Genomic DNA, 27,783 nt, shown 5'->3' on the forward strand with positions numbered 1-27,783 from the left:
AGTTCAGAACAGAAACTGAGCGGTGATAATACAGATGGCAGCACTCTAATCGTACCAGTGAGGCGGAATAAACGAAGAAAAGTACCATAATTTTACGCATTACCATATGCAAGAACTCTTTACTTTTCTTCGAAATTTTTTCTTTCAGAAAAAAAAGCGAACGTTATTCAGATAACTGGAGTTATAGGCCGACTACGAGTGAAAATAAAACCTTCGACGGTAACAAGTAAGTTACATTTTTACTGTCGTAAACGTATCTCTTTAAAAAAAAAGATGAGTTGTTTGATGTGTTGAAGAGTGAAGTCACTTCGTTCAGGCAGTGTTTGCCGGTATTTTGTGGCTGTTGGACTATGGGTCGTGTGTTAGTGGTTTAATCTTTTCGATATACCGGAATAGTTTTTACATCGTAATTATTTTTAATACCATTCCATAGTGCTATTGACTATTTTTATTTATTCATTGTGATTTTATAATTTTTTCGCATCAATGTTCAGGTAATTATGATAACCGTTTGGTTGCTTTTTGATCCATTTTTGTTCTCTTTGGCGCGAAATATACTCGTACAATCATTCGGAAAAAAACACCTGAACTCGAATTCATAATCCGAAAATTTGGTGTTTGGTTCATGAAATTTAGAGAAAAACACATTAATGGTGAATTGTGAATGGTTGCAGATCTATGAACTCGGATCGTTGAACTTTACCGACAGTTTTTCACTACCGGCTTTTCATCAGCTGTTTCGACGACGTCGTGTCCCCTTCCATCAAAATTGGCACGTGAGTAAATTACACATTCTAATTTGATTAATTCTAATTAACAACTTAATGATCAATTGATATGCAAATGTGATTCTGATTCGATAATAATCGAGTGTTTTTTTTCCCCCATCGAAAGTTAGTAGCAGTACTGAAAATGTGCATCTGTTGCATTAGTTCCAAGCTCGACGTTATCATTACCGGCGAGACCGCGAGAATTTAGTTACTCGACGCGTTAAAATTTAATGGACTTTGAAGAATTCGCACGTGTTCGAATCTCTCGTACAGATTTCTTATACTTATTTGTCTGGCCAACTTCGTGTTTGTTCTTTACGTAAATTTTCGTCGACCGGTGTCGGTGTCGCGAACTTGACGTTTGTAACTTGCATCTCGGGCGACATATTCCAAGGTAAATTTACTTTTTCATATGTTCAAAGGTAAAGGATTCCGGTGACTGGTCTACGTACCTATAGATGAAATTCACATAGAACAAACTGCAATACGATAATCGTATCGAATACCTACGCGAGTTTATCTCTGCGTAAGAATTAAAAATTGTCATGCTTTTTTTATGAAAGGATTTCACTTATCTTTGTCATCGTAAATACTTAGCAGCTGATTTATTAACGTTAACTTTGTAAACTGTATTAGGTATTCGCGTCAACTATGTATATCAAGTGTAATGTTAACGTTCGGCGTTCACACCTTAATGAAATGATAAATTTGGAATTTCGACGAAAATGTTATTAGCATCGAATATAGGTGTACCTAACTTACCTATGAGCTTAGCTGCCTATACCACGTGAGATTAGTTGGATATATAATTTATACAATGCTGTAATTTCTCAATGAGAGTTTCTTCAGTTTTTTCAGATTAATTTTAAATATCTTCCTACGTACGTTTTTCACTATTTGTAGGTGGATTAATCTTATATCTACGAAAGATGGAATTCAAGTTACGGAGTATTTTGGCGGCAAATGCACGTACCTCTCTACCTATACCTTCTAGTATAATGCAGATGAAGTCGAATATTAATCATTGGAACAGAACATCATCGATTTCAAGAATATTTCACCATGTGCTTTACTCGTAGAACGATGTCAAATTACCTACTACGAAGACGTCATGGCATTATAACTCGATAATGATTTTTCTTCGAAATTCCTCACATCGCTCGATTGTCTACGAAGAACGAAGAATTGCCTACTTCCGATACATATAGAAATTCGATCGAGTACTCGATGATAATGGAACCGGCGCGGCGAAGAAAAAACACTCGAAACTTTACGTAATGTAATTTGTTTCAAGTTGAAAAATTGCGCGCATTGACAATGTTTATGTGAAAACGACCGGTTGAAAAGTACCTACTCGAAGTACACAGAAGAAAAAATGGATTTTATACAAACGTCCGCCTATAACGTCATTTTTATTTGAACTTGCACAGTATGAAAAGATGAATCAGATACCGCACCGCCGCACTACTGAAGATTTTTATTGCTGATTACGATTTTTTTAAAATTAGGAAATATACCTAAGTTTTTCGTCCTTCTGCGACGAATACGGTTCTTATACTTCGGGCGATTTTTACCTACCTATGTACAGACCTACCGTCGAGAAGTGCTGAAGTAATGCAATTTTTTTCAAGTGCAAGAGTACACGACAGTCGACACACCGATGACTAACCTCAAGGTAGTCGTGTGATCGACGAAAATTGCCCAAATATATCATATACAAAGTATATTCAGACAGATACACTTACGTATGTACATATTTTAGCGAACTCGTGCAAATGCATCACAATGTATGGATAATTACCGGCGAAAAAAACGTGCTATGCTGCGCTGCGCTGGTACGTACCTCGTAACTGGTTTCATTCTTCTTCTGTTGCTTTCAGGCAAAACAACGCGAAGCAAATTAGATAATTTTTAGCGCCAAATGAGAAGTGAGAATTTTCCAAATTGCATAATGTAAACGAGAATGGTTTACTTAGCCGTTTCAAAAAGTTAATAATAACGTTGGCAGAATTTTAATGGAGCGGATGCATTTCTAATTTTATGCTAGCTGTGAAAATTACCGCGTTGAAATCCACCGACAGACATTGTTTATTCTAAGAACACCGAATGGGTACATTTGGTCTCGATTGTCCGATTATTTTTTTACATCACAACGCCAATATTTTACAATTTACTTGCCATTGGCTACATCGTATAATGCGCGATATGTGACTACTGACCAGTGTGTAATGCATCGTATTGGAAATTTTTTTCAAAAATGTAAATATTTGCGATAATTTGAAATTTTTTGGCTATCGAAGTGTATAGATGTAGCATCACGTCGTCGTCGAGAAGAATCGTAAAATCCAGATATTCTGTGGGAGTTTCGATGGAAAGATATCAGAATAATGAATTAAAAATTTAAATGATTCTGTGCCATTGCCAATGTTGTTCGAGAAATGCTCCTGTTTCAATATGTTTGACTGTTTAATGAAGTGCAATAACTATTCCGAAGATATCGGGAATTGGGAGCCAAAAATTTTCAAAAATTATTGATTGTTGAAATTTGAAATTTAGGGCACAGACTGTATAAAAATGTGCAAAAACAGACGTTTTCCAAAGCATTTTTCATACGAAAAAGCTATTAAAAAAATTGGAAAATGTTGACCTAATAAAGTTCAATTTATTTTTCGAAATTTCAGGGTTTTGAGACAATAATTAAACATCTAGTATGTGCATTGAAGTTGATTTTATTTGGATATTTTCCATCCATTTTCAACTTTTTTTGGGAAGAAAGGGACTGGTTTTTATTCATTTCGAACTCGTTACATTGATTTTTCAACGTTGCAATTACAAAGTCCTGCCTTTTGATGAAATTGCACGTGTTTCCAAAACGCACGAAGTCCAAAAAAATATTGATAAGAAATTCATGGTACTAGAGTATAATTTGGAAACGTAGAAATGGCCCAAATTAGCTGATTTTTGGATATGTTGTAGCCAAGACCCTTTGGGCACAACATAAAAAAATCAGCTATTTTGGGCTTCAACTTTATGCTAGATGGCTAAGATGGCCTTGCAACCTCAGAATCTTTGAAAATGGACTTGGTGCGTTTTGGAAACACATTTTTCATTTGGTTTTGTCTATGTCTCGCTTTCTATCAAAATTAATAGCAAAAAATCTCGTTTTTTATGAAAATTGCCAAAAAGTCTCGTATTACTACAAATTGTCGATTTTTTACAAAAAATTCCTGGATCAAAAAGTCATTTTTTTGGCCAAAAATTTAACGCAGTTACCTAAAATTGATCAAAATATTCTCAAAATTGAAAAATAATTTGTCAAAAATGCAGAAAGTATGAGGTATAAAAATTATTGTTGAATTGACCTCACAGTTACTGAAATTTAAATTGGTGAACAATTAGGTAGCATTATTAAGCAAAATTTTGCGAAAATTGCTTGAAAATTTGTTGAAATGCCACAAAAATTGTTTAAATTGGCTGAAAATTGACAAAACAATGTAACATTGAGCAAAATTGGGCAAAAATGCTCAATTATAAAACAAACAAAAAAAGTGAAAAATTACGTAAAATTGATCAAAATAATATTGAAATGAAATGAAATCATGAAAAATCACAGAAAGCATAATCACTTCAAAGTTTTCTAAAACTGATAGAGAATTTCAGTGATAACACCTAAGTACTCACAAATTAGTGCCATGTACTGTGAAGTGAAAAATCCTGACGTGATAGAATTTTTTCATCATTTTTCCAATAATCAGTGCGAAAAATTCTACAAAAATCTCCCATCAAAGTTGAATCTTAAACTTAGGAACGTAATTTTTAGAAGGTCGTCCAAAAATGAAAATTCGGTCATCCAAAAGTCATCAAGAGGTCATCATATTTCATTTTTTCAATTTAGTAGACAGCTTGTAGAAGTAAATTGAACTTTCAAAAAATTACCCAAAAATATCTGCCAAAAAAACTCTTTTTTTTTCAACAACAAAAATTACAAAAAAGTAGGTAATTTTTTTGCCAATAATGACAATAATAAAATTGCCGCAGTGTCTTGTTTTTTGCTAAAATGCTCAACTTGATTTTTTGCCAAAAATGCCTAAATTTTCGCTTTTAAAAAAATTGACAAAAATTCTGCTTTTTAGCAAAATTGTTGAAAATTTCACTTTTTTGCCTAAATTTGCTGAAATTATTGTCAAAATCTTGTTTTTTGCCAGAAATAACAAAAAGTTGACATTTTGTCTAAATGGCCAAAAAATCTCGTATTTTGCCAAAAATTGCTTAAAATTGTCGTTTTTTTGCAAAAAAAAAAAGAAAATCCAAAAAGGCTCACTTTGCCTTTTTGCCAGAAATCACCAAAACGCCTTCTTCTTTTTGTCAAAGTTGTCCAATTCTTGTTTTTTCCTTTTTTTGAAACCAAAAATTGGGTTTTTGTCAGAAATTTCAAAAATTTTCGTTTTTTTAATTGAGAATTTGCAAACTGGTACAACTTTTCAAAGTTGAATTCCAAACATTTTTATTGATACGTTCTGGTTTTTTTGATAATTTTTTTTTTACATTCAATATTTTGCTTACGTTTGGTGACTTTTTTGGTTACTTTTCCAAGCTTTTTTATCGATGAATTTGTTTTTTGTTTTTTTTTTTTAAAGGAAATGATATAAGTTTTTTGATTTTTATTGATTTTTTGTCAGTTTTAAACCTTTGGAGGTTCTGTATAGGTTTCCATCTTGGAGAATTGAATTGCTTTGAAGAGTATTACAGGGTACCCTTGCCCAAGTCAGATCTCAAAAAAGTTGAGCTTTCAAAGAAAAATCATGCCGGAAAATGAAATTTTTAAAAAAGCTCGAATCCTTCATTTCCAAACAAACAAATGAATTATAGACTTTCTGAAAACATACCCTAATTTTACAAGAAATGAATCAGAAAAAATGATTAAATGATCAGAATAACTTTAGCATGTAATAAGGTTATTTGGCATTTTATAGATTGAGCAAAAGTAAAAACTTCCTGAAAGAAATGCTTTTGTCCAAAAAATTAAGAAAACAAAAATCTACTTAGGTTGCGAAGAGTGGATTTTTTTATCAAGTCATAAAATCTTGTCGGAAATCGGATCCAATTATGACCCAAAATTTGCCGAAATTGACAGCTTCATTTTAGGGATAAGTCCAGGGATGCAATGTTCCCAAACAAAATTTCGAAAATATCTAAAAATTAACATAAAAACTAAAGAAAGAAAAAAAAAAATGAAAAACACTACATTTGAGAATCAGCATGCCCCCAAAAAAGAAGTGACGAAAAAAGGCATGGGGATAACTAATGGTAGAAAGTAGAAACGTTTTTCTTTGAAGTGGATAATGAAACAAAACTTTCTTTAACATTAAAAAATAAAAAAAAAATAAAAAAATATTTTACCTCTGAATCAGATGTCAGAATGACGAATGAGCATCGAGAGAAATAGTAAACATGAATGCAAATTCATCTGCGAGATCAACCAACATGAATAATAATTCCTTCAATTGACTCCCACACATTACTAGTTTTGGGCTATTCTGGAGGCTCTAACGATTTTTATTCCTCCAGGTACCTATTTCAAATCCTCTGGAAGAAGCAAAAAAAACTTTGGCACCTATAACTTTGGTCGGTGCTTATTGAACGCTCTCTCGATCACTTTAGGCGGTTATAACAAAATTCCAGGAGTTTCGGTTCAAAAGTGCATTTTTGATCTTTGTAAATTCCAAAAAAAGTGAAAAAATCAAATTTTCAAAAAAAAATTTCATAACGAATGATGGTTTTCTCGGTAAGATATTGGTATGTCTATTCGATCACCCGACTCGGAAACACTCGCAATTTGACCATACTGGAGCCTCCAGCGAGTATTCAAATTTCTCCAGATATTTTAAATTGTTCTGGAATGCCCAAAAATGAGCTCAGGCACCAATATGGTCGGTGCTTATTGAGTACCCTTTTATTAGGCGATTGTCTTTCAATTTCCAATTTTTTTTGCAAGTTTTTAGAAAATATTTGACTACCTATCTATACCTTTACTTACCTCCTATACTTATGCTTTCCATTTGTTCAAATTTAGCTTCATTTTGGCGAATTAAAAATGACATCACTGAAAAATTTATATATTTTCAGTTACCTGCATCGAGTGATTTTGCAAAATCTCAAAGGTCATCATCGTCATCTCATCGATAATTTACATGGTCGATAATTGAATACGATAATCAAACGAGTGTACTTACCGTCGAACCTGGAATCCCATCTACAGTAGCATACCAATTACCATAACCAAGCAATCGCCAATACCCAAGAAGAATTACTGACACATTATCCGACCAACCCAACGCCAAAGTGCTCAACTACCTCGCTATAAACAATTACGAGATGCGAATCGAGTGTCGAAGTATTTTCTCAAATATGCCATTGATTTGGTGTAAAAGAGAAGAACAACATGTGCTGAACATACCACCGACCGCAGACCACTGTGTGAAGCGGTAATTGAAAAAACATTTCGACGATTAAGACAATCATCACAACGAACCCTACACGTCTTCGTCGTATCTTCTCACACAATCAGCCTGAAGATGCTGAAGATGAAGAAGAAACGCAACGCAGATAGCAAAACGACAAACATGTCGCGAAAATGAAGAGTACACAGAGATACGTACGGAGGGTTAAGCCGGCTACAATCGTATATACAATGTAGTAGGTATATCATTGTATACGAGTCGTATAATAGTGTATATAGAAGCTCAACAGGTGTTACCTATGCGCTAGCTGCGAGAATATCCTTTCATGGCCTACCCCACTGCGTTTTGCGACTGTTGTTTAAGCCGTGTAGTTAATCTGTTGGCGTTATCGGCTGCCGTCGTCGGTTCGTTGTTCTTGCGAGAAGAACAGGCGTCGGTCAATGTTGAGGGCATACTTAAACGTACGCTACTGTACGGCCAACGTTGCCAAAAACATCTCCATTCACGAGTTTCGAAGATTTTCGAATGATTTTTCATACATTTCCGCCCACCACTGCACTGTAGCCAATATCGAAGATAAACGAGTATGCAGACGAACTTGGTATTTTGATTGAGTCGTATTTGTCAACGTCAGCGAAAATCGTGATGATAGAATATTATACCCATTACCCAACTTACCTCAAAAACACCTTATACTCGTAGGTATGGTTTGGTCTTTGGTCTACTGTCCACAGAAACCGGTTGATTGTGTTGTGGGTGTCGCGGTCACCGCATCTACCAACAATGTATCATTCTATCGACTCGTATTGTATTGGCGATGCGATGTGCATGATTTGAAAATTTTACTATATAAATTTGAGAACACCAAAAGTGAAATCTACGTAAAACCAACGAATAAGTACCTACTTATCATCTAATTCTAAGCTGTTAAGTGTGTATAATCGTATAAATTTTACGATTACATCGTAATTAACCGTGTCTTCCGTAGTCGGTACTTTATTTCGTTAATCATCATATCCGTAATAATCTATTTTGGCGTATTATCGAACTTCTAGTTTCGCAATGACCCCATGCTTAACTGATTTTTACCTGGTAATTGCTTATCTTCTGCAGAAATGATCGATTTTTTTGTTTTGCCTTTGAAGCAACATTGTGTGTATACGAACAGATGTACGAGGAATTTATTAGGTACCTATGTATTTTCGCGTTCATTTTATTTATTTTCATTTTTTCAAATTAATAACAATTTCTTGGAATTTGAAAAGTATATAAAATTTAATGGCGTACCTAATAAGTAATAACCCATTAGAATTATGAATGATTCAGTAATGTTCAAATAATGCGGATTTTTAGTGGAGTTATGGATTTGCAACATTTAATGGATCATAATGGTAATTTATCGTTCAGTATTTACTTGTAAATTGATGATTTTTGAGCGCAAGAGTGGTTTTCCATCCATCCGAAGGAAGAGGGTGCCTTCCTAAATGTGTTTTCGTCGGTTTTTTTTTGCATTATCTCGAACTGTTTTCATTAGATTGACTGTGAAAATTGCGACGGAACCTTTTGAACTCACACTTTCTTGATTTGAATAAAATCAAGCCACATCGAAAAATGATGTCTTAAAACCCCCATAACCAAAATTTCAAATTACAATATCATTTTTGAACTTTTTGATTTTTGGAGAATTTTTAAAAATTTTATAATTATTAAGGGCAATTTTTAAAATTTTTCACGAATTAAATAAATTTAATTTTTATAACGAATCGAACCTATGTGAAAAATGTATTCCATCATAATTCAACTCCCACTTATCAACTGGTACTAGTTTTGAACTATTCTGGAGCCTCCAGCAAATTTTTAATTTTCTCCAGAAATTTCAAATCACTCTGAATGGGCCAAATACGAATTTCAGAGCATATAACTTTGGTCAGTCCTTATTCAGCACCCTCTTGACCGTTTTAGAGAAATTATCTCAAAATTCCAGGAGTGCCAAAGTGAATTATTAGCCTGTATGAAAATGGAAAAGTGAAAAAATCTAATTTTCAAAGAGGGTTCTCAACGAGCGGTTTTTTTTGGCAAGATACTGTCTGGTGTATCTACACGATCATCCGACTCGAAAACAATCATAATTTGAGCTCTTTGGAGCCTCCAGCGAGTTTTCAAATTTCTCCCAAACTTCAAAATCGCTCTTAAAAAGGACGAAAAATAAAGTTTAGAAGGTTCGTACTCGGTTAATATGTACTTTTCAAGTAACCAAACCAAAACATTGCACTTACTAAAATGTAATTTCAAGGTATTTTTTTCAAACATTTGGTTACCATAAAGCCATTTTCTTTTTTAAATTTTCAAAAATTCAGTAATTCCCAAATCTTTGTCCTATTTCTGGGTGAAAAAAAGAAAGAAAATGTTGATATCAACTAGAGAATAATTACGATAATGTTCATTTTTTTACTCTTTTAAAACTAGTTTCCATATCAACGTCACGGTTACAAAGCCCTGTGTTGATCAAAATTGTCGAATTATCGCTTTTTGCCAAAACATAATACCAAAAAGTCTCCACTTTCGTCAAAATTTCCAAAAAAAAGTTTTCTTGCGCAAATTGCTTATAAAAGATTGTCGCTTCTTTGCAAAAAATTCCAAACGACCATTTTTTTTCAAAAATTGTACAAAAGTCTTGCTTCGGGGTCAAAAATTGTCAAAATTCTTGATTTTTTGACAAAATTGTCAACGTCTGACCTTTTGTGAATAGTTTCAAAAAAATCATTTTCTTACCAAAAATTTTCAAAAATGTTTTAATTTTTCAAAAAAAAAATGCACCGAAATATTACTTTTTTTGCCAGTAGTTTTCAAAAAAGCTCGCTTTTTGTAAAAAATTGGCAAGAATTGGTCCAGTTTTTTGGCCTAAAATTGTTTAAAATATTAGACTTTTTGCAAAAAATTTCAAGAAATCTCAATTTTTTTCAAAAATTCCATGAAGGTCTCGATTTTTTGCCAGAAATTGCTAAAAATTCTCACGTTTATGTCAAAAATTGAAAAACAGTCTTGCTTTATTACTAAAACGTGGAAAATCAATTAGTCTCATTTTACTGACAAAAATTCAGAGAAAATATAACTTTTTTTGTCAGTAATTTGCTAAAAAGTCCTTTTTTCTATTTTTTTACATTTTTTTAATGAGAATGTTCTGTTTTTTTTTTGTGATTTTTTCTACATTCGATTCAATGTTTTGCTCACGTCTTTTAACTTTTTCTGATTGCTCAAGTTGTTATTGTTTTGTTGTTTTTTTTCGGAAAAAATTTAGTGTGCGAACTCAGACTTTACTTATGTTTAATTTTGGACTTTCAATATGTACTTACATTTTTGAAAATTCTAAAACTTCCAGAAAGCTGCCAATATGAAAAATTCTCAACGTTGGGATACGCTTTGGAAAATGATTCGATTTTTTCTAAAATGGAGAATGTAAATCATCTTTTCCATTTGAAGCTGCACTCACAATCAGTCGCAATTTTTTGAAGGCAGCTTTTTTTTGTACTCAGCAAAATTGAGAAGAATATTTCAAAAATTGTTTGAAAAGTTATTAAAATTTTATGAGAGCAGTCAAAAATTGCTAGAAGTTGATAAAACATTGTAAAATTCGAGCAAAATATCACAAAAATGCATGAAATAGTTAGAAGTTGGTAAAAGTTGCGATTAACTAATCAAGTTTACAAAAATAAAATGTGATTTTGCGAAAATAACATATAGTAACCCATTAGTTCAAAATCACCGAAATCTGCCATGAAATTGATTTTTAAAAAACTGCAAAATTGAGAACCTTTTGCATAAAATTGATCGAAAATTTATTAAAATGCTATGAAAATTATCAAAAATGAATAAAAGTTTACGAAACATTGCAGAGCAATGAATGACAATGCTTGAAATGATCAAATATGTATTATCAACATCAGATAAATTTTTGCAAAAATCACTCAAAATGCAATAAATTGGAAAATCACCGAAAATGATTAAGAAATGGATGAAATTTTTGTAAAATTGTGCAAAAGTTGGCAAAAACAAAAGAAAACATCGTCAATTTTTCGTTATTTAATTTTCCTTGATTTTTTCAATGTTTCATCAACTTTAATTCATCTTCAGATGTTTTCATGGTATTTTAACAAATTTTAAAAAAAATTTGCCATTTATTTCTGTATTGTATGAAATTCTTGCAAAATTACATTTTATTTTAGCATTTGATTTTTGATGGTTATCTCGACGCAGGCAAATAATTATTTTGAATCTCCCCCCCCCCTCCCCTTTGACCAATTGAAACTTTTCCGACATTTTATTTTCAAATTGCTTGTATCTAATTTAGTATCTATACCTACTTTTAGCTTGATTTGTAATTTTCGAAAATCAAGCATTCCCCAACCACCTCTGTCTGAATTCTGAACCTATACAAAATATATTTCAACTAATCTTTTATCCATTATTATGAAGTTATTAATCAAATATTCATATTTGTGTTTTTTTTTTACAGGCGTACAAACGGCTGAACTCCGGGTAAACGATGAGAAACCCGGCGTTTAAAGCATCCATTCCAAACAGATCTTTATTCCGAGCAAAAATGAATACCTCAGCCGTTCTATTCCTAGCCGCGTGTCTGCTGCTGCTCTGTGGCGCTTCTTCGGCTTCATCTTCACTTGTCAGCCAGGTAAGCGCTACTCGAGCGATAGTTTTTTAATTAACTTGAATAAACATCGACTCAAAGAAATACCATTAACATACGCGAGAAATGACAGCTTATATGTAGAGGTTTTTTACTAAAACTAAACAACCAACACGTCGACGACTCGACGTCGAGTTACTCGTACTCGTATATCGGCTCGTTAAATCGAGACTCTCATCGGTCGGCACCGAAGTTTGAGCTAACTGTATGGTAACCTGGGCCAAGTTTTTAGATTACGAAATGAGTAAACATTGTAGGACAGATAATGTGCGTACATACATGTGTGATTCGTGAAAAATATTAACGACGTCGCGTCACGTTGACTTACCTGTAGGTACTCAAATCGACGAATTTTTCAGATCGCTCCTATGCTTATGAAGTGTGTTCGTGGTATAGGGTGCCCAAAAAATGATTTCGCTCGTTTGTGGGATTTTAAGGAGGGTCACACCCACACGTCGATCCGAACGATCCAGCTTTTCAAGGCGAACTAAAAAGGCTCTCTTATGACATGGCCTATTTCTAAAATTATGAATGTACCTAGTACCTACTTTCAACCTGCAAAAATTTTGGGGTAAAAAATTTTTTTTTTTTCAAAACTTCAATTGCTCAGAAAACAGCTTCAATTTCAGAGAGATAGGCTATTTTCCAAAAGAATGTTTTGAGTTTGAATGAGATTTGATTACTTACGTCTCTTCAGACGACTGCACTTGACCTTAAAATGTCATAATTCTAACCTTTAATTGAATTTGATTAGTTCCTAGACATTTTCTATCATTTTATAGAAATAATTTCACGACTGATGAAAATTAACGAAGCGATGAAAATTTAAAATTTCCTACTAATTATTGCCAGAAGACGAAGAAAGAGTGAGAAAAAATTGTGTATGAGAAATTTCAACCATAATAATTTGTGATATATTTCGTCAGCTCATTAACTAACACGTTTTTATTCGCGATTAGACTAGTGGGATGGCATTTTGTAAACTGACTAATTTTCTTCATTTTTTCATCAATGACATCATAATATGTACAATTAAGAATGGTGGCGTTATCATTCTTAAAAAATGTTGTCAGAATGGTTGAAGATTATGAGAGGGTTCAATTTTTTAGGTGCGGAAGTCGATTTCAAGTTTTCTGGAGCGATTTGAAAATTGAAATTGATGGAGAAAATCAAATTTTATTGGAAGCTCAAGATTGGCTCGAAAATTATGTTTATTGAATTGGGGGGGGGGGGGGGTTGACGACTTGAGTACATGAGCTAATTTTCAGTTTTTTTTATCCTAATACTTACTCTTAAGTACCTATAGAACTCTTTAAAAAAAATTTCCGAAATACAGTAGTTTTTCCAAATTTTGGCCTTACTGTGTAAAAAACTAGGTAGAAAAAATGTCTCGCTTTTTGCCAAAAATAGTAAACATTAAACAACAAGTCCCGCATTTTTCAAAGTTACCAAAAAACCTCGTTTCTTGCTAAAAATATCTAAAAATTTTGGTTTTTCGCAAAAAATTCCAATAAGGTAAGTCTCGCTTTTATGGCAGAAATTGTCAAAAGTAGAAAAAGTTTCACTTTTTTGACAAAAGTTGCGAAAAGTATCACTTTTTTGCCAATAATTTCCAAAAATTCTTTTTTTTTAATAAAATTGTAAAAGTTAAGTGAATCGGTCAGTGCAGAAAGGTAACAAGTCACATTTTTGAAAAAAAATTTTTTTGCGGAAATGGGGGTTTCAAAGTATGGCGGATCGACTGGTGATGTCAGATTTCCGCAAAACTGCCGGGAAAGTGGTATTTGGGCGCAGAAAAAGGGCGGATCCGCATTTATGACTTTTTTGTAAAATTTTTTAAATTCCTTGAAAAATAACTAACATTTTTGAGAAGACCATTTTTTGAAATTTAAGTTAATCTCTGAACTGAAAAATGATGAAAAAATTAACAACTTCGACAAAAAGTCTTAGAACTCAAGGGGTTTTTGGTCAATTTAAACGGGATAGCAGTCTAAATGATGTACTTAGATGTAGAATCAAGCCCCATTCGTGCCCGAGAAATTTCGAAAGAAATTTTGTCAATTCAGTGCAGAAAGGGTCTAAGTCCCATTTGTTTAGGCAGCAACAGCACTGGCGCACGTGAATATTTTTTTTTGGAAACTGCGCTAAAAGTTGTGTCTTGGGGTCCTCTTTCAATGACCTTAAGCATGTTTACTGAAATTTTTTGATTTTTGAATTACCTATTCAGTTTTTTGTTATTCCTGAAAAACGCAAAAATGGACTTATGCCCTTTCTGCACTGACCGATTCAAGTATACTTTTTGCAAAAAAATTATAAAACATTCGATTTTTAACGAAATTGCTGAAAAAGCACACTTTTCCCCCCAAAATTAAGCATAGATATCAGAGTTGAGATTTTTTGCAAAAAATTACCAAAAAGTTGCAAAATAGCCCAAATTTTGAAACAAAAACTGCGATAATACATATATATCACTTTTTTGCCAATAATTGCCAGAAAGTCTTTGTTTTTTGCTGAAATTGTCACTTTTTCTTTTCAATAAAAATTCTCGTTTTTTCGGAAAATTGCTTCCGAGTTTCACCTCCCCCCCCCCTCTCAAAAAAATACCCAAAAGTCTGGCTTTTTTGCCAACATCAAAGTCTTGCATTTCGCAAATTTCCTTTCAAAAATTTGTGCTTTTTACCAAATTTACCAAAAATTGGTAAGAAGCCCTGCCTTTTGCTAAAATTATTGTCGAAGCCATGTTTTCTGCCAAAAGTAGCGAAAAGTCTCGCCTTTTGCCTAAATTCCCCCAGAAGTCTATATTTTTTTCCAAAAATTGCTAAAAATAGTGTTTTGTTGCAAAAAATTTCAAAAAATCTCACTCTTTTGCAAAAGTTTGTCTTAATGTGTCGTTTTTTCATCAGAAGTTGCTTGCAAAAAAGTACCTATCACTTTTTGGGCACCAATTACAAAAAAGTCCTGCTTTTGGTGAAATTGTACAAGTTTTTATGGAGTTTCAATTTTAGATTTTAATTAAAATCGAAAAGTTCTGGTTTTTTGGTGATTCTTTCAGTATTAGAAATGCTTTGCTCGATGTTTTGACAGTTTTTTGGTTAGTTTTACTTTTTTAGTTACTAAAAAAAATGTTTGAGTCCTGTTTGAAGAAGGATGTGCTAAAAAAAATAATAATTTTCTGATTAAGTTATTGTTTTTGTTACTGCCCTAGTTGCATTTTGACTTGTTTATTGAAATCGAAAATTTGGAATGTTCTGAGATATGTCCATTAAACCGAATTTTCAAAATTTTTGACCCCCTCCCCCATAATTGAGGTAGAGGAATAGAAAAACTTCAAAAAAAAACTCGAACGTGACACAATTAAATACGTATATTTATTTCTCCAGGTCTGCGTTTTAAATCAGACACTCGTGATTTTAAATTTCCAGTCTTCTTAATTTTGCAATGAAATCTCTAAATGAAGTGATCAATCAGTTGGCGCAGGATTTGAGCAGAATAGAAATAGAACATCCTTCTGTGCAATGCTTCTTCGGAAAAAATTGAAAATTGACGTATTTATAGTCAGCTCTAAGTTTCTTTGAAAATTCATTCGCGTTTAATTGGATCTTTTCCCATGTTTTGAAAAAGTGTGCCATCTAAAAATGATGAAAAATTGTTCATAATTGAATCAGGTCCTTTCATAGTTTCATTCTTCCTACTATAGCTTCGTCAGATTTATACCTGTAATAATGGGTGTTGATGAATGAATTATTCGATCAATCAATCAATCCATTCGAATGAAAATAAACTTCAATTTTTTCCTCAAAATTTTTATCATCTAAATACACAAAATAATATCAAAATTTGACAAACATTCTGCGTGTACATCATGTACACAGAATGTAGATGATTTATTATCAGTTTCGCCCTTCGTTCAATTTCAGAAATAATAAAAGGGATCTTGAACCTTGAACATTGAATTACGTAATCGTTAGTCAAACACATGGTCAACTAACTCGGATAAATATAAATATTGTTTAGTTAGCCCATATGATATGAACAAATTTCAAAAAAAAATTATTTGGCTACCAATTTGACGCCGATGAATAAAAGGTGTAGGCTAAAAAACACAACATCGTTAAATTTTAGCAAAAAATGTTCCGAACATGTGCTACATGTTATGTTACGTAATAATAATTAAGAAAGAAAAAAACACAATTTTCTTCTACACGGAGCACAAGTGAGACATTTATATTATCTCGAATTATATTTTTCTCAAAATTGAAAAAAAGTAAAATTGGCGCATGCGTTATAACGCGTCGAGGTAATTGGGAATTCCAAGCGTCAAAAGTAAGTTCATAAAATATGTTTGACAAAATTATAATTAACTAATTGAAAATTATAGTATTTGAACTTGCAAAATGAGAATTCTTTCGGTATAATTTTCTTAATAAACTCAATTGAGACTGTATCATGTCAAGAAACGAAAATACACTAGAAAAAAATTCACGTTCAACGAATTAGTATGTTTTTTATGATTATTTTTCTTCAGACGTCTGAGAGAAGTTTTGTCTGTCTGTATGGTTTTTTTGGTCGCTGGTTCATTCGATTATTATTTATACCCATGAATTTTCGGTGATGGATTGTGCTGACGATGTGAAAATTTAATTAGATTGGACAACTGTGGCAATTTTTTTTTGTTTTTTGTTTTCCTTCTCAATTTATACGCAATTAAACAGACGATAAACGTGAAAACGCGACGAGGACCATTGGCTATTGTCATTATTGCACATTGTAGCCATCTGGATTGTTTTATTATTAATTTTTCTATAGCTAGACTTTTCGATTTATCGAACGTCTCTCGTAGATATGTGCATCATTGTATTCGATTCATTGTGTATAGCCAATAAGTAATTATTCAAGGTGACCACACGTACTCGTATAGGTAGGCTTAAGTGAAGAAGAATCGCTGTTCTAGGGTCGATCGCCACCTCACATGTAGTTACATTGTTGTGCCTCTTACGTAGACTAGATGATCGTAATTCACATGCAGATTTTTATAGCATTCCACTTATCGCGCAAAAAACGCCAGAAAAGTAATAACTCGCGCTTTCTTTAGACTATGGTTTTTTTCTTGAACATTTTCCAGAGCTACTGATTCATATTCCGGAGGCAGATTTATTTTAGAAATGTTTTTTCCCATTTGTTTTCTGTTTTATGTATAACCCATTTACCCCCGTGTTGAGTTTATTTTTTGCACGATCACACTCACAGTCAAAGCAGGTGATGGTGGAGGTGGCTTGCTCATAATTTTCGCGATACTTCGCTATGGTACGTCGAGGCTCGCGTCAGTTTGCACATTATGCATATTAATCTGTTCTAATTTAAGGTCACTTCGGTGCTCCACGATAATTAGACGTATTGCAGCGTGCTTGTATACTTTGTATGTATGTTATTTTTAAAAAATGCAGCGCCGTCGTCGACACTTCTAACCTTATCAACGCAAATTGCTCGAATTAATTCGCTTTTTGACAGCAGCATTTACGCGGTGCAGCCTTGAATATGATTAAATGGCGATGTGACATTTAAATTTGGACATTCAAGTCTTCCGACCAACATATTGATCTCTCGGGGCTCGACCTCTGCAGCCAATAAGACTGTAAAAAAAAGTAAATTGTTTTGTTCCCTTTACTATCGCGCCTTAGTCTCTCTGTTGATGATTAAAATTCAGTAATTGCTGGTGTCTGTTTTCGACATTGTCGACGAATATTATTGTATACTTACTGCATTGCAAATTGATCGTAATTTATTCTCGATTTATTTTCAAACTTGCAACGTTGCGAACGGTTATTGTCCGTCGATTGTCCAAAAGGGATAATTTTTACACTGTTGTGTATCTCATTTCCGTACTCGGTGTTAAGTTCAATTGATTAATTCGTAAGGAGATGATAACTTTGTAGTCGAACAAGTGCATCGGGTTGTTTTGAATAATTTTTCCAAATTTCTTGGCGCCGGTTTATTTAAATTGGCGTTCGAAATGGCTGTTCGAGGTTTTGGACAGGAGGTGGAGAGGTCAGTGTAGTTTATTGGAAACGTTGGAAATTGAGGAATTTGATCACTTTTAGAATCAAAAAATTGTGCACATGTTTTTTGACTAAAAATTGACCTTGGGTATATGTTTGATTGTTTGCTTTGCTTAAATATTGGGCTTTTGTTTTTGTTTACTTCATTTCTATTTTTTTATTTGATTTTGAATTTTCAACACAAAAAGCACTCAAATTCATTTTTATTCTCTTCCATAAATTTGAGAAAAATTCAAAATTGAAGTGACATATCGTTTTTTATTAATTTGAAGGCGTTGGAGTCGAATATTAGCTTATTTTTTTTTAGCAAATTCCTTTCCCTCCCTCCAGGCCCTTGAACATTGTCAAAACACAAAAAATTGAAAATTACATGTCATTGGTTAGAAGTTTGGGAGCACAGAGTTGAATTTTTTTTCAATTTTTAGGTATGATCCCCCAGTACTCACAGTCTCCAATTTTATGACAACAATATTGAAAAAATTATGAAAAGATGGTGTGACATGTTTTTTTTTATTGATTCAAGGTCACTGAGTTCATGTTTATTTTTTGTGTTCAACACTTCTTAGGTGGTTACCCTTCCTAACTCGGCTATTTGATTTAGGTCTACTCGCTCAAATATCTTGTACAGATGACACACTGATGTGCCTCTGACCAACTCCACTCACAGCGCTGCATTGTCTCACAAGAGATTGCACCACCAGAAGTACGTAGGGAGGTAGCTACCAGAGTAGAAAAAACTAAAGCAACACACAACCTCTTACACCCCATGTATGGCTACAATGAATTACTAGAGAGCAGACTAAAATCCAGATACAGTTTCACGAGAACAGTAAATGTGCTAACTTGAGTGCTCGTGCTGCAGTTGTGCGCTGTCAAATCTGGAATGCAGCGTCAAGAAGCAATACAATGAGAAAATTGTTGCCTTATGGCAGCCAACTGAAATACAACCTCTGAAAAATGCTAAATAGACTGAGAAGTGGAACAACACACTCAAAATCCAACCTATCTCGTATGAGGGTTGTCCAGAAAGTAAGGTACACAATTTTCTTCAATAGGTAGGGTTGTACCTGCCAAGGAACCTGATTTTTGGATATCTTTTAGAGGGATGGTTTCAGAAGCATTTGCCCCCTGTTCGGATTCATGCAGTAGTATGGTTTTACCACCTTTTTAAACATGACAGTCTGTTTATGTGTACACGTCTGCAGAGGTGCCTTCTACATATGTGACGCTCTGAGCGATACCATACCATAAGTCGGAAAACTTTTTTTTGAGATAATTGCGTTTTCATGGAAAAAGTCAGAAAATATCAAAAAAAATTTTTTTGTCGATTCATATACATGAAGCCTATACTTTGGAATGGGTGTACCCACCGATCTCAAACACGTCGTTTTAGTGGTGAAAACCCGGTTTTACAAAAGTGCTTTTCATAAAAAAATGTCAAAAAAAAAAAAATATTATGATGTAAAACCATTAAAAGATGAAGAAAATCAAAAAAACAAATTACTGTTCACTGGTTTTTAAAAATGTTACAAAAATAACCTAAACTTTCAAAAACGTTTTTCTCAGAATTTTGGTTTTTGAATTTCAAAAAATACGCAACTTTGAAATTTTGCAAATTTGTCAGATTTTAATATTTTGAAAATCTGTTTGCACCATTGAAAAGAGGAAGAAAAACACTACCAGAAACCACAATAAAACGAAAAAAAATTTTGCCGACATATGGTATGGTATCGCTCAGAGCGTCACATATCGTATGATACTTTTTTTTCACACAAAACATAAGACGCATAATTATGGAGATTAATCACAAGATTAGAGGGATATATGGGTTGAGTGTAGTTTCTAGAAGGCAAAGATCGGTTTAGTGCCCAAAATTTGATATTGGTAAGATGTGTGTGAATGATATGCCTCAAGGTGGATGGCCAGAGTGTTTTATGACATTCAGGGTGTCGTTTTTGGGTAAATTTCTCCCATTTAGAGAAACAATTGATACCTTTGAGACGTTGTTGAAGAAGCTGAGGGATAATACTGGGTTCATTTAAAATCATTGTGGATACTTCCAACCTCGAACAATTTGTCTTTTTCGTGATAACGCGACTTTTCACATGGTGATAGAAACAAAGGTTTAGTAAGGCAAAGTGGAATGAATACTTGAATAGTGATGGACCCTTTCCCATTAAGCTTGAGCGTGGAAACCTTTGATTTTCATCTCTTCAGACTTCTAAAACAACATTTTGGTGGCCAAAAGTCCAATGACCACAAAACTTTTCAAGTTTGAGTCAAAAATTTCTTCAAGAATGAGCGTGTACAGGTTTTTGAAGAAGGAATTTTGATATTGAAAATATGGTGGGAAAAATGGGTCAAATTGGGAAAGTGATTATGTCAAGAAATAGTAAAAAGTCTATATTTCAAGGTGTATGTATCACTTTTTCATAAAATACATTTTGTTGATTGTTTGGATTTGGAATTTTGTGTACCTGACTTTCCAGACACCCCTCGTAGATGGTACTTGGCTGACAATGATCTATGCGAATGCGGTGAGATGGCGACTTCGACTCAGACAAACTGGACTAGACAATTGACGATGAGGGAATGAAGTTCCTCGAATACTGGGGGGGAAAAAGGAATTTAGACAGTCGACTGGACAAAATTCAAAAAAGTTGTTTTGTTGTCGATTTTCAAAATTTTTCATGAAGCATATACAAGGGTGGTTCAAATGTAACCCAGAAGTTTCCCACAGACATGTGAGAAATTGAGTTTGGAAAAAGTTGCTGCACTGGATGATAGACTGGAGTGTTATGAAACGTTAAGAACAGCTGGAACCGCGAAGCCTCACTTTTTAGTGTATTTTTAGCCATGCGCAAGAATGAAGTTCTAGTGTCCCTTGCGCAACGCATCATTTTTTGTTTTTTGGTCAAAAATCATGGAAAATCCGCGGAAAGTTATCAAAAATTAAGCAAATAGTTCGTGGATGATTGCCTTCATGAGAACCAAGCGTATGAATGGTGTTCCATTTTCGGAAATAGCGAAAAAGTGACGATGAAGGGAGCGCCAATTGAAGCAATGGTCAGGGCATCAACTGGGGAAGTGGTGTATACAGGCGCGGACTGGGTCAAAAAGGCCTACCGGGAAATCATGAAAATTAGGGCCCAATCCAGAATTGAGGGTCCGTTTTCTTAATTAATGTTGTGTGGCCGTATATGTAGACCAAAGATCTAAGATTCCCAACTAATTTGACTGAAAATTCCCAACTTATTCGACTGAAAATTCCAAAGTTGGATGAAAAAAGAGGGTATTTCAGTTACAAGCAGTGAGGGGATTGTATCACGACATTTTGTAGCCAAAAAATTGTAACTTTGCCGACTATAATCAAAATTTTAACGTGGTGAACACTCTGATATTAAAAAATTTTGAAAAGCAAGTGGTTCTGTTCCGAAAGAAATGAAAAATTTGCATTTTTTATAAGCTTTGAATATTATGAGTACTTCTGGAATTTTTCTGTTTAATTTTCATATTAGGTAGAGTGGGGTAATTGCAAAGCACTTTTTGATTAGTGACACTTTGAGAGGGCGCTGTGAGAAGACTATTGCATGGATGAAGCTGAAATTTGTACCACTTATACCTTACTTCAGGGGGTTCTCTATCAATGGTAAAATTTTGGTACAATTTGGTCCACAAATCGTGGAGAAAATTGCAATTTGAAAATTTGAAAATCGACTTTTGCATTTACCCCATGTTGGAGTAAATGCAAAAGTGGGCGATATTTTTTTTATTTTTATATTTTTTTGCATTTTCAACACACTCAGTGTATTCTACGTGTCATTTGCTAACTTTTGATGTATTCGTGGTCTTGATTCGGTAAAAAATTCGAAAACTTTTCCACTTCCCAAACAAATTTTTAGGGGAGTGAAAAAATGTTGAAAAATGATTTTTTTCTAAACTCGCTAAAACGAACAAAAAATCAACTATTGATCATTTCTGATGTTTTTTATGTAAAAAACTCGTCATAGAAATACATTTTTCGTCAAATATATTAGTAAAACATTAAAAAGGAGCAATAATTTTAAAATTCAGTAAAACTGTTAATCATTTCTCTAACGTGTAACTCATCATGTGACCGTGGAAGTTTATTTTTTTTGTAATTTCGAACCATTTTCAAGTTATTTAGGGCTAAAAAATATTTGTGGTAAGTGCAAAAATGAAAAAAAAAATTGTTTTTGCAATTACCCGGAGTCGATTTTTTTGGGGGTGATTGCAAAAACGCGATTTACGGCCAAAATAAAAACAAAATTTCAAATTGCGATATCCTACCTTAAACTTCAATCCTTCATGACCCTAATCGTGAAAATTCCAGATAAATCGACCATTTTTTCTATTCTATATGCATTTTTTAAAAAAACTCCTCTCACTTTACTTATGAGTGGTTTCAACATGCTTTGACAATAGTGTTTGCTACGGAGCGACAAGTTGAACCCTGCAAGTTGTGACCAGGTGAATAGGTCGGTGAAGGTTGTTGCTTCGACACCCCTTAGTTGGCACAACCAGAAAATTGATATTTTTTTGCATGAGGTCACAATTTTGCAATTACCCCACTCTACCTTTCTTAAAATTTTTTAAAGCAGCATTTTGAATGGCCCGAGCGAAGCGAGGGCAAAAGTTTTGGAAAATGTATGATTCAAAAAGTAGAATAACACCAATTTTAATGAAAGAATTCGGTTTTTCTAATCTCAACATTTTTCAAATTCAATCATAGATTTTTTAAAATATTGTAACTTTGTAGATGAGAACCAATTTGGGCCGAGCGAAGCGAGGCCGAAAGCTTTGAAAAGTTTGTAGTTCGCAAAGTAGAATAACATCAATTTTAATGTAAGAATTCGGTTTTTCTGATCTCAACTTTCTTTTAATTTTATCAGTGGTTTTGTAAAATTCTTCAGAGTGAAAAAAAGAACTAAATTGGCCCGAGTGAAGCAATGGCAAAAGTTTTGGAAAATATGTGACTTGAAATGGAAAAGTAGAACATCAATTTCAATTTAAAAAATCCAGTTTTTCTGGTCTCAATATTTTTCAAATTCAATCATAAGTACGTTTCTTGAAATTGTAACTTAGTAGGTAGAAGAGAATCAAATTGGGTCGAGAGAATCGAGGCTAAAAGCGTTGGAAAAATTGTAATTCAAAAAGTAGAACAATATCAAATTTAATGAAAAAATTCTGTTTTTCTGATCTCAACTTTTTAAGAAATTTATCAATAGTTTCTTGAAATTTTCAAGCCTGAAAAAAAATAAATTGGCCCGAGCGAAGCGAGGGTAAAAGATTTTCAAAATTTGTAATTTCAAGAAGCAAAACAGTTGTAATGTTGACGTAAAAAGGCACAACAATTTTGCGAGGGCAAAAATTTTTGAAAAAAATGTGAATTTTAGTTGGGACAATCATAGATTTAGAAACTGGGTTGGCTTCAAAAGTTGGGAAAGTTTTAACTTTGATGATTGTAAAAAATTTTAACATTTAAAAACTCCAATACTAAAATAATTATTTTCGGAATTTTTATATTTTCCCAACTTTCTTGTACTTCTGGGGGGTAGGCTGCCTCCTTAGCCCCCTTCGCTTCGTCCCTGAATTCATCACTGTTTTGACATAACCGATCTACAATTTCTTCAGCACCAATTTCATGTTTCAAAAATCTGCTGAAGGCTCTAACAATTTTCAAAAAGTCGCTGGAGGCTACGAAACGACTTGAACTTGAAATCTACGTGCAGTCGACTTTGATGGCTGTAGTATAGCTGAAAATTAGTGTTTTCTATTTTCAAGAGGAACAGAGGTCAGAAAAATTGATGAAAACATTTATTTTATACTTATGTATCACAAAAATGCTACTGAAAGAGAAAAAAATCGGTGAATTGCGACGCTCCCCCGATTCAGCCCCGCGATTCGAATTGTCCCATTGCTGCTTACAATTAGCACATCAAGATTTTTCTTTTGAAACGAGCCCATAGAGATTTTCGCTCTGGGCCTCTCACTGTTGCGGCCCCCAAGGACCCCAGATCAATCTCGCGTTGCCCAGGGGCTTGAAATTACTCCCACGAGGTGTAAAGGCCCGAGCACTGATGTTACTCTCGCAGGGCACAAGGGCCTGAGATTACTCTTGCGAAGCGTACAGGCCCGAGGCTACTCTCATGGGGCCCAGGGCCAGAGATTATTCTCGCGGGCCCAAAGGCCCGAGATCACTCTCACCTGCCACGAGTTTATCACGAAACCACCCCTAGTACCACGTCAGCACGCTCAGGCCTCAGCGTCACATAACAATATTAAATCGACGAAACCACAGTGGGTCGCGTGTCAACACGTTCGGGCCGCGTTGTTTTAGATATAAATTACAAATTAATCGCTATAGACAGTAGTGATTTTGATCCTCACATTTAAAGTAGATAAACTAATTTCAAAATATGAAAGGGCCTTTCTTTCACCAAAGGGCCCGTCATCTATACTAAGGGCCCATTTTTTTGGAAAGGTCCATTTTTTTGGAGGGGCCCACCGGGAAACTCCCGGTATCCCGGTAGGGCCAGTCCGCGCCTGGGTGTATACAGTGTGTTGGGACATAAGGGGGTAATCTCATGTGATTTTCTGCCTTAAAAACCAACTATGAACTCACTGTAACATAGTAGCCTTCTAAGAAGCACAATAAAATCCTCCCATACTGATCAAAACGACGAGAAATCACGATTCTTTGTGGTGAAATTGCTGCAAAACAGTGCCAGGGTGCATACAGCTCGGCTTATGACTAAAAAATTGAACGAATTGGGATGAGAAACACCAGAACACCTTCCTTATAGTCTAGATTCGACACCTTGTTGATAATTAATAAATTGGACCATCGATAGAGGCACTGAGTAAACATTACTTCAAAAGGCAATAATTAAGAGAAATCATTTTTGCGCAAATGGCCACTTAAAACGCCGCGAACTTTTTGCAAAAAAAAAAAATTATAAAGCTCTCAAAGAGGTGGCAAATGCACACACCATATGAGAGAGACTACCAAGAATAACTGTACAAAATTGTAGCTCTGTAGGTGGATAGCAAAATTTTCTATGAAAAAATTCCGGGTTATATTTGAACCACCCTCGTATTTTTTTTGAACCCATGCGAATAATTCCATCCTCCAATTCAACTTCCACAGATCAACAATTTCTAGTTTTGGGCAATTTTGGACCCTCCAGCAATTTTTCAGTTTTCTCCAAAAATTTCAAATTGCTCTGAAGGAGTCAGAAGACAGCTTTGTCATTCCAGAATGATTTGAAGTTTCTGGAGAAAACTGGAAAATTGCTGGAGGGTCCATAATTGCCCTAAAGTAGATATTGTTGAATTGAAAGATAGAATTATTCATCGTGGTTTGATTCATTTTGCCAAAAATGAACTTCAATGCTTGAAATAATTTTGGGAGGTGTTAAGCCGTGCTCTTTCGATCTATAGGTTTGTTTCATTTAAATCAAAAGGTTCCCGTTTAAAAGATTCCCTTGTAAGTTGTAAGCATGAAAAAAACTTGATTTCATCAAATTGAGACTCGTTGAAATTTGAGAGTTTAGTTTTCACTTTAATTATTTTTAGTATCCTTCTTCTCTCGAATTTATTTATAGTGGTTCGAATAGTTCTAAAACCTTCGGCAGATTGTAATGATTTTACAGTTTTTTAAAAATTATATGAAAAGGCCTCAAATATTACCTTATTTTTGGCCTCCTTTCCCTCTCGAATTAATTTATGGTGGCTCTAATGGTTGTATAGCCTTCAGCAGATTTCAATGGTTTTACAGTTTTCTGAAAATTGCATGAAAATACCTCAAATAAAATTTGGATATAATATTTTTTTTTTCAAATGCTTCAAGTAGGTACGTGTACCTACTTGTCTTGTACTCTTTTTTGATATCTCAATTCAACTCAACGCAGTTTCAGGGTGTTATGAAGCCTTCAGCAAATTTTTGGTTTTTATTTATTTTATTTTTGAATTGACCCTAATTTTTGGAATTTGTAGATTTGAATCATGGAAATTGTGATTGAAAAACTACGCTTCGATCGATGTAAATTCAAATTTGTAGATGCTGATTTCCCCTTGAATCTTTCTAATGAGATTTTTTGGTAACTGGAAAATTCAAAAATCAAAAAAATCGAAAAACCCATTAACGAAGTTTTAACTTTCTCCTTTGATTTGATCTTTTTTTTTTCACTGTAAATAGACCTTTGCATTGTTGAAAAATACACCATGCACAAATCAAAAAATAAAATTTAGCATCTGATATTGCCCAGTGAAATATTTCTGAACGATTAGATGATTTTTCTTCATTTTTTTATCACATACAAAAAATTGTCTGCCAGTCAAACATTTGCCTTCCCTCACCTCACCACTCTCTTTGCTTCTATAGATTTGACAATTTTCATGTTATTTTCGTTTATCTTACAATATGGTTTTCTTTCGTCGAGTCTGCATTTTGGAAGTTGACCAAAATTTGCCAAACACTCGGACCAAAGTGACCGAACATCGACCTCGAAATTAACCGAGTTTAAATTTATTTCATTTTCAATTAATATCTTTTGAAACAATGTGATTTTTTAAATTAGATGGAACCCCTCCCACTTCACACAATCACACTTTGCGTCGATGGAATTCATTTTTCATCGGGTGCATTGTACTGTTTGGTAATTTTTTTCGGCGTTGCGGGCGTGTTGGCTTCATTCAGTTGTTCATTGTGAACATCACTGACGATGCGGTCATTTCGGAATTAATTGTTTCGCGCCGAGTCTTATTACGCTCGTAAAAAATTAAAGTTATATTTTAATGGCGGGAATACCTAGCCTTTCTCATGCTCATATTTAGATCATAAAACTCTATATCCGAGATATTCGCGAATGTACGTATACTTTATTTTGAAAATAAGAAAAAAAATTACTTAAATATGAGGCAGAGAAAACTGAAATAACTGCGAGTAAATAAATATGGTAAAACGTGCTCGCAAGTTTGATTTGTATTCGCATGGTACCTCGTATCATTGCCTATGTAGTCTCAAGTCTAACTGCGATGAAATAGTCATATTTCACGTGTCTCATTTTGTCATCAGATAAAAAACCCTATGGGAAAGCTGCAGCGCGTGCGAGCCGGCGCGGCTGCAGCTTAGCCGACGTTCGATTCTTGCTCGCGTACCTACTAATGGACTCGAACGTGCCCTCGGGCTTTTTTTCTATCGGAAATACGCGAGTAAACCAACATCAATTGACGATGACGTACTGAAATATTGGACGAAAATAAAAAATAAACATTCTCTTATGCTAATGGTATGGTTTGGTGGTGCGATTCTGATAAGTAAGTCAATACGTAATGCTTACGGTTCATTTTACCACCTAATATGGCTGTTGGGATGCAATGAGTGAGTGAGGCATTGGCCATTGGTATACATAAAATGATTCATCGAGTAGTCTCGACGTCGTAAGATATTTGCCCATTTCCTTCTGCTCTGTAGTGATCGTGAGTTGGGTTGAAATGTGGGTATTTGCCAAATTGCCTGAAAAATATTCTTAGTCTTGTGATGAAGAAGCTGAAAATGATCTCATCATAATGGGTCTTGGAATTCTTTTTTAGGACTCAGTATTCCATCATTTGAGTAAAATCGATATTTTTCGAGTTTTTTTCGCGGTTTTGAGTTCTCCATGGGATTTTTAGGTTGAGCTTTTTGAAAGAAAATGAAAACCAAGCCTTTTGGGTAGAAGTAAAAATTTTATGGAACCTTGCTGGAAGCTTCAAATGGACTGAAAATG

At 34.0% G+C, this 27,783-nt stretch overlaps 1 protein-coding gene across 8 annotated transcripts in view; it reads left to right on the top strand.

Annotated features, from left to right (window-relative positions):
* Positions 1-327: 327 nt before the first annotated feature.
* The window catches only part of trol (terribly reduced optic lobes), a 219,917-nt gene continuing 192,461 nt past the window's right edge, over positions 328-27,783 (top strand). For 5 of the 8 annotated variants that reach the window (XM_065365961.1, XM_065365963.1, XM_065365966.1 and 2 more), the window contains exons 1-3: positions 328-494; positions 675-776; positions 11,745-11,918. In XM_065365961.1, coding sequence (XP_065222033.1) covers positions 11,775-11,918 — 144 coding nt within the window. In that variant the 5' untranslated portion in view covers positions 328-494; positions 675-776; positions 11,745-11,774. The remainder of the gene's footprint in view (positions 495-674; positions 777-11,744; positions 11,919-27,783) is intronic. The other 3 variants (XM_065365967.1, XM_065365968.1, XM_065365969.1) reach the window with 1 other exon arrangement.

This window comes from Planococcus citri, chromosome 5 (genome assembly GCF_950023065.1).
Source record: "Planococcus citri chromosome 5, ihPlaCitr1.1, whole genome shotgun sequence".
Classification (NCBI taxonomy): domain Eukaryota; kingdom Metazoa; phylum Arthropoda; class Insecta; order Hemiptera; family Pseudococcidae; genus Planococcus; species Planococcus citri.